The sequence below is a fragment of the Aptenodytes forsteri genome, unplaced genomic scaffold (assembly GCF_000699145.1).
Source record: "Aptenodytes forsteri isolate BGI_AS27 unplaced genomic scaffold, ASM69914v1 Scaffold183, whole genome shotgun sequence".
Taxonomy (NCBI): Eukaryota; Metazoa; Chordata; class Aves; order Sphenisciformes; family Spheniscidae; genus Aptenodytes; species Aptenodytes forsteri.
Window position 1 is genome coordinate 3,302,349 of NW_008795918.1, and position 19,402 is coordinate 3,321,750.

The window sequence follows — 19,402 nt, forward strand, 5'->3', positions numbered from 1 at the left end:
GTGTCAAAGGCCTTGCTGAAGTCCAGGTAGACCACATCCACAGCCTTTCCCTCATCCACTAGGCGGGTCACCTGGTCATAGAAGGAGATCAGGTTGGTCAAGCAGGACCTGCCTTTCATGAACCCATGCTGGCTGGGCCTGATCCCCTGGTTGTCTTGCACATGCCTTGTGTGTGCCCTCAAGATGAACCGCTCCATAATCTTCCCTGGCACCGAGGTCAGGCTGACGGGCCTGTAGTTCCCCGGATCCTTCTTCCAGCCCTTCTTGTAGATGGACGTCACATTGGCAAGCCTCCAGTCGTCCAGGACCTCCCCTGTTAACCAGGAGGTCACACCTTCTCAGCTCATCTTTGTCATTTCAGATTCATGCTTGTCTCTTAGTTGTATCAGCTGGAATCCAGAAACTTAAAATAAGCTTTTCTGTGTCTCTCAGGCTGTTAGCAAGCAGAAATTCCTGTCTGGGAAGAATGTTTGTCACAGAATTAATCTTTTGGAGGCTTATTCTTATATATTGCTGTACTATCATTGAACACTGCAGTGCATTAACATTTGTAGTAGGAGTCACTTTCATGATGCAGCTGTGCAGTAATAAGATACTCGTTCTCTTGGGCTGAACAGAAGAACTTAGTGACTGATGCAAATCTACAGTTAGCATTATCTAATGTTTTATGTTCACCAGTGTATCCTTTATGTTCCCCAAATGATGTAAAAATAATACATTAGTTACAGACATACATTCTAGGTGTAAGATTGTTTTGTTAGTTCATTTGATAAGAAAGTTTTTCTTGCAAAGTAGCTTATGTAGCAGTTGGTATGTATGTTAAAATTTGTTTAACTTTATTTTTCCAGTGTTTAATCAATATTCAGGAACAATTTATTCTTTTCAGTCATTCACAAAACAGAATTATTCTTTGATCTTTGTAGGTCTGATGTTGTTAAAAAGTGTAACAGCAGGTTTTGGTGGTGTGTTTTTTTTTTTTTTTTTTTTAGACCTACTGTACCTCAAAAAGATAAGTTGATTACACCCAGAAGACTCTGTGGGGTGTTATCCCTTGCTTTGGTTAGCTGGACGACTTGTGGTGCATTTGCTGTATTCATTATTTATCTTCAATACTTGTTTAAGGTACTGAAAGGCTAAACACTTTGAATTTATAACTGAATTCAAAATTTCGTATGGTTTGAATTAACCCCATGTTAAAAGTAAAAATACAGATTAGCATTTTTCACACTTAAGTATGCAAATAATAATATTTCTTTTGAAATAGGTGGGGTTTTTAACTTATCAGACTCTTACGACCTTGTAAGTTTTAGAAGTATTTTTCTTCTTTTGATAACACATCTTCCAAAGAAATGTATGGTCCCATATGCCCACTACAATAATGCATATAATTGCAATTTTTAACTTATGGATAGGTAATGTTATAAAAACAAAGACTAATAATTCCCTTGAAGAGAAACTTTAGCAAAGGGAGGACTTGGAATGTTCTGTAGAATACTTTCTATTTTCAAAGACTTTTCACAAATCTATATGGAGTAAAAGGAAGGAGGGTGTTTATATTGTAGAATTAGGATAGTCTTATTGTACGTCTAATCTGATCCCTTGGATAGTGCCACAAAGATCCATATTTAGTCCCTGCCATTCAGTTTCCATGGTCTTCCTTGCATCAGGGCGTCTAACTTACTGATTCACCCTATGGTTATATAGCTGCTAAATCATCTACTATACTTAGCTACTGGGGAAGCATTGGAGCATGCATCTGGGAGTAGGGGCACAAAGCAGAGCAGTTTACAGGTGGTCTGAAGCAGGTAGGTGGCAGCTGAAAGCACAGCCTGAGGAAGAGTGCTATCTCTAATTGAACTCCCTGTGGCATAAGTTTACTCTGTGAAGGACGTTCCCATGCTGACATTACTCCCCCTTCTGCAGTAAATATCTGACATGGGACTTCTCCTATGCGGCCTGTTTATGGGTTTCTGCAGAAAGTGAAGTAGAACTGAATTAGCAGGAGGAGGTGAGGAATATGCAGATTTTCCACTCTGTATTCTCTGTCGACTACAGTGGAAGAGGAGAAAGCAGAGCAGCGTAAGTTTTCTCTCTGTGCTTGGAAATACTTTCTTAAGAGAGTGCTTTGGATGCTGCTGATAAAAAAGGCAGAGGGAGTTCTTGCATTGCAGCTCCATTGGAGCCCTAGAATCATCTAGCTATAAAAAGGGACAAAAAATAATTAGCCCCAAAATTTTTTTCTTCTATACTACAGCTTTTGTGTGAAGAAACATTACTAAAAAAGCTGGACTGTTTATCTTACAGGTTATAAAACTGCATGTGAATGTAAGAGCAGAACAAAAAATGCTCAATGGGGTAAGTCTGTTTCCTGCTTCTGTTCAAAACGGTGACCAAAAATTGTCTGGCAAACCTATGCATTATGAATTATTATCATCTTGCCTTGGTACTATTAGGTTGTGCTGTCATGACTGGATGGCTGTAGTTTACTTACTATGTGCATGATGTGAAAGAAAAGCCAGGACATGAGTAGCCTGTTCCATCGCATACGACTATTGCATTCACTGTTCAAGATCACTGCAGTGTGAACTTGTCTGAAGTACATTTAAGAAGAAAACTTAGTCTCTGAAGACCTAGAGAACAATAGTTTTTGTCTAAATTTTTGTATTTGATTATGCATGCCTTATCTAAAGAAATAAATTTAATTTCTAGGTAATAATCTATACTACAAGTAAATATCTTTTCCGGATACGTAGTTTGTGGAGTTTAGGTGTTTTTTAATCAGGAGATGACAAATACGATTTATTAGACGGATATGGACTGAGACTGCAGTAAATTGGGAGCTGTGTTTAAAAAGGAGTGAAGAAGCATTGGGTTTCATGCATTGTGAATTTTGTTTCTTTTTTCAGTTACTTTAAGGTATAGGATTGAAGATGTAGGCAAGTGTGGACACAAGCATATAATAACTACCTGTTCTTACTTGCAAACATAGAACGTGGTTAAAAAAACAGTCTGCCAGAAAAAGTTGTTGACAGTTTTGTTTGGGTTTCTTTGAGTGTTTTTTGTGTTTAGTTTTAAATCCTCTCCTTCTCTTCTTTCATCTCCATATAATTTTGTTTTGTTTCATTTGTGGGGTTTTTTTCCATCATTGGAAGTTAGCATCTGCCAGCTCATTAGTTTGTCTTTGTTACTTATTCCCATAGATAATATTTTACTCCCAGTTGCATTACCTCTTGTATCTTTATGATTATCTGTGATTTTCACCTGCATGCTTTATTACCCCTTTTATTCTGTTCTTCCTCCTTCCAGGAACTCCATTTCTTATCACTGCATTGGTGTCAGGGCATCTCCACTTTCCATTTTTTTCTTCCAAAGACATATAAACTATTAGTGTATGAGAAATTTCTGGTTAAATCTAGATGCTTCAAAATTGAACTATTGAACTTCGCTTTTGATGGCTTTTTGAGGGATAAATTGCAAATTTTCTTCTTAAATCAGAGCTGGTATGATACTGTCATGATAGTTTTTCCCTCCTCCTCCCCCAGCATGGGTTCTTACAAGCCTGTGCATGTTTTTGTGGCTTCTGTCTTTTATTTTCAGGATTCAGACCACTCAAAAGAAACTTCACAGAACTCCAGTATACACACAGTCAAAAACCAGAGTTCGATGGACAGCATTTCAGAAGCAAAGCAATCTCTTTCCAACAGTACAACAATTGCTGAAGCCGTTAACAGTCTTAAGATGCATGTTACAATTCTCAATTTATTCACATGGATTGTGCTGCTCAACTTGCCATCTTTAATTTATTGGTTAAAAAATCTCAGGTAACTTCTTAAATTGCCATTAAGGTGGAAGAAAAGAATATGAACCTTTGAAGATAATAACGATTACAAACGTTTGACTCTTTACATTATTAGCTACCTTATAGTATTAAACACTTCTGTTAATTATAGTTGTTTTTTCCTATGCAGTCTGGTTTGTGTTACGGTATAAGTAGGCGTTAAGTGAATCAGTGATATGTTGAAGAAAGTAATGATTCAGAAAGGATTTAAAATCAGGCTGTGATGCCATATACATTTCATGTATGTTTGTTGTCAGTACATGCTTGTTCCCAACTTGGATTTTATTTGGTAGCCTAGTTTAGAAGTAACATGCTTTTTAAACCGTTTCTTTGCAGGTACAATGTTAGACTTGATCCTGATCCATGTAGATCTACAGCTATTATCATCGTATGCATTTTAGAGATTCTCATGAATTCAAGTACTTCTGAAGTGAAATCAAGGTACTGTAGCCTAATCTCCAGTTTTTGTCTTCCTGCTTCTTTCTTACTACTTCCATTTGTGTGGTAAAACTTAATTTATGCTGCACAGACATGTAATTGTTCAGCCTACATAGAGATTCATGAACTCATATGGTTAAATCTTAGACTAGGTAAAATGCATGCAAATTACCTGTAGTTCAGCTAAGTGGAGCAAATCACCTGTATTTACCACATGGACTTAAATGAAGTATTTGCTATCTAAACAATCAGTTGCATAAAGACTTCTTTAACTGTGACTTTTTCATTCATAATTCATTGAATGCTTCCAAATGTTACAGAATCCTAATACGTTTAGCAATTATTCTCAGAAAGTTACAAGGAAAAGTGAATTCTAAACCATTATAGTTATGTTCTTATAACTCCCCCTTGTGGGCACCTTTGTGGAAATGTAGTGTGCTTTCTACTAGATTAAGAAGTTTTGAGCACTTGTTTTTGCTGACAGGTAGAGCATTTCTTGTTCAGTTATAAAATTAGTCAGTACCTCATGAAAGACAATGAATAATAACCGATGTAGTTTATCCTCTTGACCAGTACCTGTTAACTCAAATGATCTAAAACATGAAATCTTTCTTTGTTACAGAGAACTTACTTCTAAATTAGTATAAGAATATTTTTAAATGACTTATTAGTCTTTTTGAATAATTGCTCTTGCTTATGCATCAATTGTTGCTGCCCATTAGACCTATTTGTTCCGTTTTAAAAATGAACAAAGCCTTGAAATCTATAAATTATTTTTCAAAAGAAAGTGAACTATGGTATTTGCACACCTTCTGCATGTATAGCTACAAAAATGGCAATTTTTTCTTTATATTCTTACAGTAAACTCTTGAAGATCGCAGCCAAAGTTCCACTCCCTTTGTCTGTTGCAATGTTGGCCTTTGGACGAATGCATTTATACAAAGTACCACACTTTGTAATCTTTTCTCTTCTTCTACATGTGCTGTGTTGTATTGTGTAACGTTCGTTATACATAGGAAGAACAGTGCAGCCTAGAAACTTAACACTGGAGATGGGGCAAATTTCAACAAAGAAATGCCTAGATTAATATCATCAGTAGTTTACATTATGTGGGAAAGAGGACAGAACTGTGAATACTTTATGAAAAGTTCGTGGTTCTGTTCATGTTGCTTAGAAAGCTTTTCATGGTGTTTATTTCCTGACTGAAAATTAAGTGAATTAACTGTGTGTGTGTGTGTGTGTAAGCACATAAATCATATCAGTGTAACATCTCAATACTCTGTTTGCTTTGTAGACACTTTGATATTTCACTATACTTCTTTGTTGAAACAGACTTTTTTACTCACTATGCCATACAGTGCGTATGTTCTGAACTTGCATCTCTTGCAGGTCTAAACTATGCTGGTTAAAACTCAATACATTTCAAGCACACTGTGACTATCACAAAAACTACACAGCCAAGTATACTTTTAATCATTTTATGCTACATTTAAAAGCTGCCACAGTTGTGTCTAGACAAACTAGAATGTACTGGTTATATAGAACTGTTACTTCTATCAAATCTTTGTTCAAGCAGTGTGAGTTGAACATTTGTGAGATTATTGAAAGTCTTATACAATTTACTTTTTGTGAGAGTGAGAAAACAACAATATTCTGTGTAGCTTTCTGTTCAGGAAGGACACCAGCAGATTCATAAACAATTTGCTGTAATGTTGTTTTAAAACATTGTCAGTTTTCTCTGGAATTTTGCCAATTCTGAAATTACTCCTTGGACCTTGTCCATATGTAGAAGCTAGCAAACATTGAGGGTATGGTGTGAGTTTACAGTGCAGTTGCTGTACCACACTGTTTCCAAGTAGGCAAGGCAGGTTTTTTTCCCATTGTAAATGGAGAATCAACAATCTTATAACAAATGTCCATACATGAAATTAATATGGAATAGTTACAACACTGTAAATTCATGCCCTGCCATACAGTGCTAACTTCCTCACATGGACAAACTCTTAGTAATAGTGGGAAATACTGACCGTAATTATTAGCTCCATATAAAGTATTGTCTTAGTGCCTAGATGCTACAGTGACTGCCATTTATAATAAAGCCTAAAATAGCTATGTGTAAGGAATTCTGTCCCCTGGGTATGTGTTTTGCCAACAGAAGAAATCTCAGTAGCCATTAGGTTAAAGTGATGTATTGATTCTGTGTAGAGATGAGCCTACTACTTGCTTCTGTGTTAGCTGTCTCCGCTCTGTCCGAGATACCTGTTATCTTCTTATGGAAATACTAGGCCAGCTCAATCATCTTATACGAATAATAAGAGGAAATCTGCTACCCACAGTCAATCAAGTGTATTCTTGATATAGTAGTACAGCCAGCCTGACCCATTAATTTTATCGTATCTCATTAATCTTGCCTAAAGTGCCTCAGTTACTTCTAGCGTGTTGTTAGGGTCAATTCGTTTGAGCTGGCTGGAAAGACTTAATTCACACAGTGACTTTCCAAAATGAAGGACAAATGTGAAGTAAGCACGTGTTTTGTCTGCTTATATCCAAGTCAGCAGTTCAAGTTATCAGTAAAGTCATTAAAACTGCTTTAACTGAGTAAGTCTATTGTAGTTAACCAAACGACTGTCACTGTTATCAGTAATCTATGTGCTGGTATTCTAGTCTTAACCTTTTTTTAAAAAGATTAGATTATACATAGTGTTTGTAAATCAGAAAAATTATTTGAATAGATTATATCTTGATACTTTCTAATCAAATGTATGCTACAGTATATGTATATAAGATAATTTGTGTGTCTAAATATACTCGTAGCTAAATCCACCAGTTGGTTTAACCTAAAAATTGCTGTTCAGACATAGAAGAATAGAGTAGTTTTTCTACTTTCAAATGGCTGTGAATGAAAGATGGTGGCAGAACTGCATAGGGGCTGGTAAAAGGCTGTCTGTGAAATGTGCAGGATCTGATTTCTATGGAAGATAATTTTCCTTGGCCTTCGTGGTCCTTTTGGCTTACTACTGTATTTTACTTCTGATTTTGTTTTGCCGTCTTAGCGGGCTCTTTATGCCCAAATACATTTGTTGGAGCTCTTGGTGGAATAAAATAATAATCAGAATAAGGAGAGCAAACAGTCTCTGCATGTAGTAGCTTTGATAGCTTCCAAAGTCTGCCACAATGTGAAACTTACTGAATTACAGTAGCATAGAATAACACCAATTTTTTCATTTAATATTTTTAAAGCTGGAAATTGTATTGATAGTTGTTATCACTCTTCATGAAATGGGTTACAGAATCTTGCATAGATTCCTACCTGATTTTCAAGTTGGAGGTAGGAATAGATATAATCCTGAGTCTGAGATCCCAGATGACAGAATTTATCACATCTTCCTCAACGCTCCCTTTTTTCAGAGATGGTTTACCTTCACTGGGGGAAGGAGGGGAAGTCTTACTGCTACTTCGGGTTTATATGCATTCTGTGTCATTTGCTAGATGAAAACTGTTCCCAGATATGTGCGTCTGGATTTTGCAATGATTGTGGACTGTGTAACTTCAGCTGTTTGAGAGATTAGGTGTCTAATCCCAACTAGATTTTCTGTATAATCAATGGAGGGGGATAGGATTAGAACAAGTCCAGAGAACAATTCATCCTACTTGCCATTCTGAAAAGGACAAGATTTTATAACAGTCTAAAATTTGTTTTTCAGGTAAAATACAATGATTATTTGTTGTTACTTTTGGAGAAGAGGCTTCTGTTATGCGAATCCCTAGTTCTGCTGCTGTTCACAATTATAATCTCGGCAGAAACGTAGGCTAACCCAATATAGTTTTAACTGCATGTATGAGGAAGTAAAAATATTACTGAAATATCCTTTATTATGAGTAGGCTGCATTTATAAAACAGCTTTAGGCAAATATATTGTAATATCTCGTAGTACCTTTAGCTAAATTAAAATTCCAGTTTATTTTTCAAATTTTAGATTATCTAGACTGTGTGGGAGAGAGGATCAAAACAAAAATTAACTTGTAATGGATTAGACCTCTGCTCTATAAGGGAAGATTTCTATTAACATGCAGACCCAAATTCTGTTGTTCTCTCCTTTTTCAGAAGTTGAGGTATTAATTTTGCAAACCCACTGTTCTTTATCCATGTGGATGTTCACCACATCTCGATGGAGATTATGCCACATAATCAAGCATTTAGGTTGAGATTAAGCGACCATTTTTTGGCTTGTACCTCAGGATGCATTCAAAATAACTATTCGTGTGGCTCTTTTCTAATATTTTTTTTATAACCTATCAGAAACAGAATAAAAAAAAAACAGGGTAAGAACCTAGAGTACCAAATGTAGGTACTAATTTTAGGTACAGCATATACGTACAGCAGAATCTTTCTTTGGCAGGGGCAGGGGGAGATTTAATGAGAAGCTTCTAGTGACATCTCCATACCCTCAATTGCTCTTTAAGTCTATAATCTTTTCTGGTTGATATGATCAAACGTGTTCCTCATAGTCTTATCACGCTGCAATCATAATAGCTACACCTGTAGCTAACAGTTCATAAAAGGTCTATATTTGTCTGGTAAGAAAAAACTGTTACCTCTTAACTGGAATTACCAAATGTACCTTGAAACTGAACGAATGAATGTTGTCCAAAGGTGGTATTTTCAGTTTTGATTTAAAAGTTGGTTGCAGTATGTCACGTTTCAGCATCCTGTTAAAAGGGGGATTGGTTTTTTGGGGTTTTGGCTGGGGTTTCTTTTTGTTTGTTTTGTTTCAAAAAAAATGGCAGTAACTGGAATTTAAGTTAATATTATTTCTAATATTTAGAGTTCTGCTCTGATTTTGGTTTTGAGTGAGCTGGTACATGTAACAATTCATTCCAAAATACTAATTTGCTAAGTTTTAAAACAAACCAACAAATAACGCAGCAAAACCCTGAACAGTGTAGTAGTAATATATTGCAGAAGACATAGAGACTGCCTGTATGTTTAAGTGAACTTTTCAACTATAACCTAATTGGGCTACCTATAAAGTCAGTGTTTAAAAAAATAATATAAAATATATTGATACTGAAATAAAACCAAAAAGCATTGTTGCACACATCGGTATTTGATATGAAGTCTAATTCTCCATGTGTTTGCCAGTAACAAGGTTATGAACTTGTTACTTTTTTTTGAAATCTGATACATCTGCCTAAGCTTTGACAGGACAGAATAAAGTCTATTATGTGCCTGTGGATAAATGTAAACATTTGAGAAGCTTTCATTTGAACAAGTTTATTTCAATACAGTGGTGAGTGTGTTTAGACTTGTCTTATACTGAGAAAAAACCCAGCCATTTACAGACCTTCAATTCTCTGAGTTACTGAAAATGTTTTTGGAAGCGGTTATAGTGTCTGTACAATAATTGTGCTGCTGTTTTAAGTCACTAAGGTACTAGAAAATTGTTAGCTGTAAAACAGACTAAATTCTGAATGCCTATTTTCCATTTCATGATGAATGTCAGTCACAATTTATAGCTTTGACTTTTTACGTCTCTTTTTTTCTGGGAGATAATCAAGCTAGCTTTTATAAGCACTTAGCACTGTACTGTTAAGAAGTATTAAAACTTTCATCACCGTTCCTTTAGGGGAGGCATACTTTTGTCACCAAAGCTACACGCTGCTCTTTTATACCTCTGGAAATGTGTGCCAATGAATGACAATTGAAAACAGATTCATTTTTATGTTAAAGTAAAATAGTTTTTCTACCTTTTTTTAGATCCAGAACTTTAAGCTAGTATTCAAAATAGAATCCTTAAAATATCTAAAAGTTTACTTGAAAACCTTTTACAAATATTATCTTTTCTGATGTATATTCTTATTCATGGAAGAATGTATTCAAAGCTCTTAATCAGCTCATTTATCTTAAAGCTTAAATGAAATCTATAAATTTCATCTTGTTAATAAACATTACTGGTTTTAAAAATAAATTTTAAGCATTTAAGGAGAAAATTCTATAGCTCTTACTTAAGCAAATCTGCCCAGCACCTCAATTGTTCAGGTATCTAAGCACGTAACTGCCTCAAATATGTGCTTATTGCCTTGTAGCATGAAAACCTGAGTCAAAGCTGTGATGTTTTAACTTTAATTTTGCTTAAGACTTAGGGTCTCATTCTGCATTCTTAAATGGAGACAGATTTTGCTACTCACGCTGTCATAAACAAATCTTGTAAGCATGGCCTCTCTACAGTTATTGGCAGGTTGCGATCTAGATTTTGTAGGAATCTGTGTGGTATCAGAGCTAATTTTGTGTCTATAAGTCAGGAATGGCACACATAAACTTGTAATTTTGCAGCACATCGTTCCAGTTCCTCCTTCCACACACAGTTATCCTTGGTTGGCAGTATCCTTCCGCTGTAGTACAAAACATAATGTTCACAGTAATAGTAGGCACCGTGACTGACCTAGTGAAGATACACAGCGGCTGTCCTGTAGACTGTTGTTCTATTGAAGTTTTGCATGTTTGTTGAAATACCAGCAAAGACTTTTTTTCCCTCCAACTTAAATAATTTCAGGGTGTATATATATCAAGTATCAAACGTGCAAGTGTGTTGATGTTCAGTTTTATAAAATGCTAAGTGCACTATTTTGGGATCAATTCAGGCTTCGGTATTTGCCACTTACGTCACTTTGAGTGTGAAAACAGTATTTGAGACTGCGGCACCTGACAACTGAAATATTTTACAGAAGTCTACAAGTAGTAGATGTGACAGATATAATTAGAGTGCCAGACCAAAATTGAAACGTGAAATTCCTCACTGTGACTTTAAACTTGTAGCTTTCTAGAGCAAAAAAAATACTGTGCCTTAAACCAGTAAATGAATACATTCTTAACTGTAGCCTGTGGACTTCTGTAGCCTTATATTTGAGTTTTGAAGTTGACCAAAATATTTGTGTGGATCATACTGAAACTTGATTTGGGGAAAATACTTTTAAAAAATTATTTTCACCCCCTTTTACTACACTTACAGAAATTAAGATTTGTGACAAGTACAGTACATTTGTGGCTTGAATCGCACCAACCAAAGTCAGAAAGCTTTAGCTGACCTTAATTTCTCATTTCTTTTTATTGTGACAAAAAGAAAAATAAGGAAGGAAAACTAGTCTCAGATATCTGTCTCAACTTCGAAGTCTGTGTGTCAAATTCTTTTTAAAAAATTTTGTTCTTTAGTTTCTTCAAAATAAAAAAATCCTCTAATTGTAGTTTAAGCAAAATATTTTATTCAAGCCATTGAGTATCAATATCTACGCCAGCGTGAGAAGAAAACTAGATGAGGCTGGGGTTGGTTGGTTGTGTTAAAGCTCCAGAAGTTTTGAATAACAAATTTCACTTTTTAGGAAAACTATTCATATATAAAACCCTGAAAGGTTTTTTTTTGGGAAAAAAAAGGTTGATATGTTCTGTTCTTCTCAATTCATTAAAGAAAACCAGAAATAGTCAAGATCTTGAAATCTTGTTTTGATATAGTAGAAGGATTTCTTATGAATATTTTTTAATATGAAGAGCTCAAAGCTTATCATTGAACTGTGCATATTGAGATATGCACACAAAATGACTGCATGTCAGCTGATCACAGTAACTGTTTGAAGCAATACAAATAAAAGTTATTAATCTTCTTTTATTGAGAACTAACTTGAACCTGGCTGCCATGAAATTGCTAATGCTGTGGCACAACAGATAACATGCAATTTTTGGGTCTTCCCTGCTACTTCCTTCTGTATGTTAGTTTAGGACTTTTAAAACTCTCGTTCTGGTCACCTAACTTTCTCTTCTTTCTTTTGTGATGATGATGTTTCAGTAATCCTAGCCATTGCTGATTTCTTAGCTACAGGAATATTCTAGTATTAAAATCATTGAGAGGGCAGAGCTACCTTTAAGGCCTTTATATATGGTGATTAGTCTAGAAAACCTGTGTAACCTAGGCCTAGTAACTTGACTCCCTACTTAACTTTTAATTGTTTTTCCAAGCACAAAGGCAGAATAATGTTGGCCAAAATACCTGGTTTGGGTAACTGGTGGGGAGGGAGGGAGCTGTTGTTTGTTTGGTTTTAAGAGGACTTAAAACTTTGAAGAACACACATGTAATTTTTGGAAAAATCTATCGCTTCACAAGCAACCTGTCTTACATGTTTTTAAGTCTTCCTCTGTTTTCAGTTCTTATAGCTAGTGTAAGTCTGGTATTGTAGGTGGAGCTAGCTCTTAATAGTTACAGGTTTCTAGAGATGTTGACAGGGTCTTATCTATAAATGTTTGGATAATGCTATAATAAATTATTGTGCTTATTAAAATGTTTATAACTGAATTCTCAGATACAGATCATGCAATGTGTGACAAGCTTTGGCAAAGTCCTTGTCTTGTGAGATGCTAAGAAAACCTTGGAGAATAGGTATCTTCAGCTAATGTTGAAATTGCTGAAAGCAAACTCAGAATCTTTAAAAACTGTGGTTTTAGATACTGGTACTTTTTTGCTGAAGTTGAGGGCAACTCGAGTGGGAGCTACTCTGGGATGTTCATATTTTGTTTGATGGTTTCCCTGTCTGCAGTGTATACTTCATTTTTTTGTCTTTTTTTTTTTACCTAAGTGTGCATGACTTAGAGTACACTGTATAGCATATGCTCTGCTAAATAAACACTTCTGTATATTTTTGTATGGTGTTCTAACATGGTTGCATTAGTACAAATGGTTGTAATTCACAAAAAGTGCCACTTACCAGTCATTCTCTGTAGAGTGTTGTGAATGTTACCTGTACTTCTGTTGTACAAACATGCTAACGAGTGTCGTGATGAATGTTTGCCTTCAGTCTTTGCTCAGGTACTCATGTGGAGCAGTTTGGTGCTTTTCCTTCTTAACTTGTAATACTTGGGATTCTAAGCAGAAAATAAAAACAGTGAACAAAAGCATTGTGGTTAGAGCGGTGCTTTAAGTAACAGACACTTTTCACATCTCAAGTACAATACAATAAAGGTCATACCTGATGAAGCTTGTCTCAATATCTTAACTCATGCACCTTAGGCTGTTATACCTGCCTTGCTATCATGAATGGGAAATGCAATAAAATGGAGAATGTTTGGTGAATAACATAGTTTATATAGAGCATCATATGTATAAAACTTGTTCTCAGCTAAACTAATTCGTTTTAAATTTGCTTTTTGTTCTAGAACAAGATTTTTACCTTTTTGAAGTAACTTGCATGAAACTGAACAAGCAATGCTATGAGCATTTTCAGCTTCAGTGCAATTTAATTCAAACATACGTGAATATTACTTACTGTGCCATAAGGGCGGTATAATTAGTATAGCCACTTTCAAAAGGTTTGATTTACTGAAGATGTGTGTCTATATACATAATTTGTCAAGAAAACCTAGTGCTGGAATTTGGCTGCATTAAAAAGGCAGCACACTGACATCTGGCTTGGAAAGCATTTGTTAAACTAGCTACTGTTATCAAAGGAGGATGCAATTTTGTCCAATCAGTGTAACTGTACTAATAGTATTTTAATATGAATGTGTTCCGCTTATATCTGACTTTCACTGAAGGAAAGAGCTATAATGAAATTATCTTTTAAAAAAAAAAAAAAAAAAAAAACCACAACACCAAACCCCCCCCATTAAAATGAGCACTAAGTCTAAACAGACTCAGTTTCTCAAACACTTTTAGCTCAGGAAGCAACAATACAAGTTTGTAGGGATTTTTTTTGTTTAAGACAGCTCACAGAAAATATATGCTTATTAAATCTCTTGCATATCTGCGTACTTCATCAGTCAACCAAGCTGCCTAAATTCCTACAGTAATAAAACTTATTTCAAATTTACGGATGACTTTTGGTATGTTTTACTAGGTGAATATACTATGTATCCCCCAGTTTTTTCTTTTTAAAGAAATCAAATGAATTGAGGGGAATGGAAAAAAAAAAAAAAGGATGGAAGAAAACTGTCTGCTGTTCTCACTTTTTTTTTTTTTTTAAAAAATTCTTTTTTTTTAAAGCTAAATAAGGAACTAAAATCTAATCCCAAACTGTAAATCAAGCCTTTTCCCCTTCTTGTCATTTCCTCTAGAGGAACATATTTCTACTTTTGGTTGATTTAGAAGGTAAATTATGCACAAAATTGAACTAGAAATAAGTATCTACCTAGAAAATCAACAAACAAAGTTCCCTTACATTGGGGCCTGCCGTTTTACAAGTTCTTCTGTTGCTACTGCTGTTCTGGTTCTCGATGAGTCTCCTATCTTGAAGTTGTCTATTACGAAAAGTAATTGGTGGGCTTTGATGGACTTTCTTTCTTGTGTGTGAATTTTTTTTTTATTCCAAGTCTGTAGAATAATATACAAGCTGGATAAGTTGACTTGTATTTTTATATGTTACTGCAGTCATGAAAAGAACACCGCTAGGATTTTGTTTACTGTGTTACTAATGATGTTTGGATGCTGACAACTTTGCCTGCCTAGAAGGGTGGTGTTGGGTTTTTGCTTTGCTTTCAAAATTTAAACCAAAGAAAGATGTAAAGCTTCTAGTCAGAAATAAACCTCTATAATCTGGAGTGAGATAATGGCCCAAAATCTTTAGTTTTAACATGTCTATTTAGAGATATATTTTATGTGATACTAACTAAAGTATCATCTAAATAGTGGAGAGAAGAGTATAATGAAATTATAAGCAAGAAATTTGAGCAGCTTTGAGATGAAGAATGTTATGAAATAAGGCCAAGGTAAATTAGCACAGTCCTCCTTGCAGTCTTTGTCTTAGTTTCTAGTCTGACAGGAGGATATTGACTGCTGATAAAATCAGGGTAGGAAAGCAACGCTTCCATTAAATTGTTAAGATTTTGGATCTTGAAACAGAGCTTACTTCTCTCTCTCTCTCTCTCTAGCATCAGGAAAATGATCCATATCTCATCTTGCTTGAAAACCATCCAACCAGCTGTAATTATCTGTTAGTCACCATTCTAGAGATATGGCGAATTACTTTTAATTAAAATTAGTATTTTGATACAGCTCTGCTATCTCTGCTGGGAATTGTTTTAAACTTATTATAGGCTTACCACCAATTTTCTGCAATACGGCTTAGGGAGGAGGAATTTGCACTGCACTGTTCGATAGCAACAGGTCTTAAGAGTATTAAGGATGAAATTCTCAAGGGTCTTTATGTCATGGATGGAAATGGAATCATTACTGTATTTTTGAACTCCTGCTAACGTCATTGACACCCACCTACAGTCCACTAGAAATATAAGTGCAAAGATCAGTTTGTTCACAGATTACAAGGAGACTAACCAAGAAGGGGCAAGCCAGAGCCAAATTCACTGGTAAGCTTTATTTTAAAGAACACGAAAGGGAGAATTATTTCTTCTTCTTTTTTTTTTCCCCTTGAATCAAGTTGTGAAATGGGTCTCTAGTATGTTATACCAGGCTGTATTATTATTGCACTTACTAATCTATGTAGTACACTTTCATTTAATGCAATTTTGAAAATTGAGTTATCTGGATCTCAAGCCATATTTTTGCATTCTCCTTGGAGCACACAAAAATCTAATGCTGTAACTAATCGGCCAATGATGTAATAACAAATGTAAATTTACAAATGTAAGTATTTTGTGTTAAATGTCATACTAGTCCCTCTCAAAAAGAGAATCCAGTGTCTAGAAATAGCTTTGGTATAGGAAACACTTCTTTAGAATAATTTGTTCTTCCTAATACATTAGTACTAGGAAAACAAAAAAGAGTTGATAGCACACAGATATAATCTGCAGTAGGCAGATTTTCCTTGCCATGGATAAATTATTTTCAGTACTCCGCTGGATTGTCATGCTTGCTCTATTTGTTACCGGTGACAGCTCTGTAGGACTTAAGGAGTCTGGTTCATTGTCCTTCTTACAGATAGTCTGTTCATCTCTTCAACATGTGGAAAGTGGTGCTCCTGGGTCTATATACAGTATTGGCTGTGAGAGGATTGGCAAAGGGTGCTCCTTTCCAACCAGAAGAAAAATGGAAACCTCTAGATAACCCTAGAAACAGAGACCTGGTAAGGAAATGCTGCAAGAAAGATAGCCTAAGTTTTGTGTGGGTTTTTTGTTTTCCATCATGAGAATTTTTATCTTCTAAATTTAAAGGTAAGAGGGGCCCATTAAATGCAGTGTTAGTAACGGTGCACTTTGTACAGTCAATAACCACAACTGGATGAGCATTCTTCAGTCAAGATGTACCCCTTAACTGAAGAGACATTCTCGGTATGCAGTGGTGCATAAAACTTCCTTATATCTCCATCCAGCAGCTTGAGTTTTTAAAAATGTATTTTGATTATACAACCCCTCATTTTATGAAGCAGAAGAGGAATGATTATTATGTTTCTCTCAAATGTGTACTCTGTTGATTGCATGTTGTTTCATCTTCTGGAAGTACAAATAAGTTTGCATCTGACACACTGTCGTGAATAGTGGCTATAGATCTGAAAGTTAATTAAAGCTAAGAAAATATCATTAAGAGAACATTTGCAAGATCTTATAAGGAATTTGTGAAGGAAAAAAAATGTTTCCCACAATTTTTCCTCACTGTTTTAAGCAGCATTAATTTCTACTTTTAAGCAATCTAAGGGGCCGGTTCAAATCAATTGCCCAATGTTGCTAACTCAGAGAACATTTTTCTTAGAGAAAATATGTAACAGAACTGTACTGTTTACTCTCAGCAAGGGTTTTGCTGTGCCTGTTTTATAAGGGATACAGATTGAATCCTCTGTGGTTCAGCAGGGAGCACAGTAAACAAGCAACAGGGATGATTAGTAAACAGTTGGTAGTCTTTCGACAGCACGTAAGATGTACAAGCCATGGACAGAGTGGACATGTCTGAATTATATTGCCTATATTGTACCACTTTACGATCAAAGTAGAGGATTTCATTCCACATAGGAAAAAACAGTACATCTACTTTGTGTCAGTAGAAATAATCAATCTCCGTTGGGCATGCTCTATTTTCACATATGCGATATCTTCAGTTTTTCAGAACGCTCCAGGCTTATTTTTCGGGCAGGGGTCTTGATCTCAGAAAGTTCCCAGCTACTTTCACTATGAACAATGAAGGACCAAGGCCTGTCATGTTCTACTCAGATCCTGTTGCTTCTGCATTTGCAGATTATGAAGAAAGGAAAAATTCTTTTCCAAATTATTTCAAAGGCTGAAAGATGCTGCTGAAAAAGGTAAAAGAGGATGCCTTTTCCTCTAATGTTGTTACATGTAACTAAGTGAAAGATTTGGCTTCGAGTGATTCTCGCTTGTCTGAAGTATAAAAACAACTTCTTTTTCAGAAGAAATGAAAAATGTAGTACCTTAACTCTTGCCTGAAGTTGCTTTAAAATTGCTGAGGTAGAGATTTATGAGGTATTTACTTCAGTAAAATAACACATGGTGCTTGTCCAGACCTATATAGACCATGCTTTTTTTTTCTCCTTTCTTTTCCCCTTTTTCATGTGGAGAAGAATTCTGAAAATGTACAGATAATAAAGAATGCAGGTTTTTTAAAAGTAATTAATATCAGTAAAATTATAAATTGAGACTAATGGTTTCCTGTGATATATGTATATTAAGAAAATCAATTTAGACATAGGATATGTCTAAATTTACGCTGAGGGTGGTGAAGCACTGGCACAGGTTGCCCAGAGAGGTGGTGGATGCCCCATCCCTGGAAACATTCAAGGTCAGGCTGGACGGGGCTCTGAGCAACCTGATCTAGCTGAAGATGTCCCTGCCCACGGCAGGGGGGTTGGACTAGATGACCTTTAGAGGTCCCTTCCAACCCAAACTATTCTATGATTCTATATTGCACTAACAAAGCATACATTATCTTTTACATCTTTGTCCATTCATGCTATTTGCCTTATTTCTACCACTAAAATTGAAGGTTGATAAAAGGATTGCAAACTTACTCACATCTCTCCATAAATATGAAATAAAATTGAAGTGGATCAAGCTTGCATTATTAATAAACCCAGCCTCAATTTATAGCAGGTACTTCTCAGCTATTTTATCTATGCATAACCATAGTCTGTAACAAATAAATCCTTTTATATCTCATTTGGAGAGTCAGTGAATACTGGCAATTCTGAGGAAAGGTAAACAATTGTGTTCTCCCATTTTACAAATAGTGGAAGATTTCAGTAAGGTTTGAATCTAAGCGTTTTGGTGATTTACTCAATATCTTAAAGATTAATTTGTAATTAATATTCAGCTTAGGATTTCTGGCTCTGTCCTGCTTTCTGCCTGCTTAACCACACCTCTTTTTGTAATCAAAAGCACAGCTCCGCTATTCTTACTATCATGAATCATAATGAAGACTGCACTCAAATTTTAATACTAAGTTCTCTTTTTGCCAAGTTTTTGTGTCAGGAAAAAAAAAATTGCACCACACAATGAGTATCGTGCATGACAAATAAATGAAAAGGGACTTTAGAAAGGATGCTGTAGCTCTACTGTAAGTTACAGCAGCAGTGAGCAAATGACTGGTGGAAGTAATTTGTCCTGCTTAATTCAGGATGATCGCAGTAGTTCTTTTCAGTGTTCAGAACTGTTTTCTGGAAGTAGAGGTCTGCTGCACTCAGTTGGGGTATTTCAGCCAGTGTTACCAGGTCTTGGTTTGGATCATACCCTGGTTGCATATAAATATTTCTGTATTCATCTCACTTTTTTTTTTTCTTCCTCTTTTTCAGGCATTAACTTTTGAACTTCATGCGAAGTGGTAACCTTCACAGCAAAATATTACTGCTTTGACTTTTTAATTCTTACCTGACAATTTAAAATTTTCCTCACTGTCACAGTTTTTACCTATGGAATCTGATGCCATGCTGTAATTAGCACAGTTGCTGTCTATTGACAAATGTGTGATGTTTGGCTACTACAGTTTGCCTAGCAGTGTTGTGTGTGTTTAAACGTGAATAAATGAGGAGTGCAACAGAGTGCTTTTAACTACTGCCCAGTGTCTTTGTTCGAAATTGGTAAATAAATGTTACCTTTCAATTTATTAGAACTAGACCTCATAAGGTATTTTGCAGCAATTTTTCAGATGCTCTTTTATCGGAAGTCGTCTAGTTGCTTGGGAGACT

The 19,402-nt window shown here is 35.5% G+C and overlaps 1 protein-coding gene across 1 annotated transcript in view; it reads left to right on the forward strand.

Moving 5' to 3' along the window:
• PGAP1 (post-GPI attachment to proteins 1) overlaps positions 1–17,383 on the forward strand; it is a 45,237-nt gene extending 27,854 nt beyond the window's left edge. Inside the window, exons 22-28 of the mRNA XM_019473513.1 lie at positions 990–1,122; positions 2,305–2,355; positions 3,598–3,821; positions 4,175–4,279; positions 5,138–5,219; positions 16,192–16,336; positions 17,303–17,383. Of these exons, the coding sequence (XP_019329058.1) occupies positions 990–1,122; positions 2,305–2,355; positions 3,598–3,821; positions 4,175–4,279; positions 5,138–5,219; positions 16,192–16,317 (721 nt within the window). The 3' untranslated portion in view covers positions 16,318–16,336; positions 17,303–17,383. The remainder of the gene's footprint in view (positions 1–989; positions 1,123–2,304; positions 2,356–3,597; positions 3,822–4,174; positions 4,280–5,137; positions 5,220–16,191; positions 16,337–17,302) is intronic.
• Positions 17,384–19,402: the final 2,019 nt, after the last annotated feature.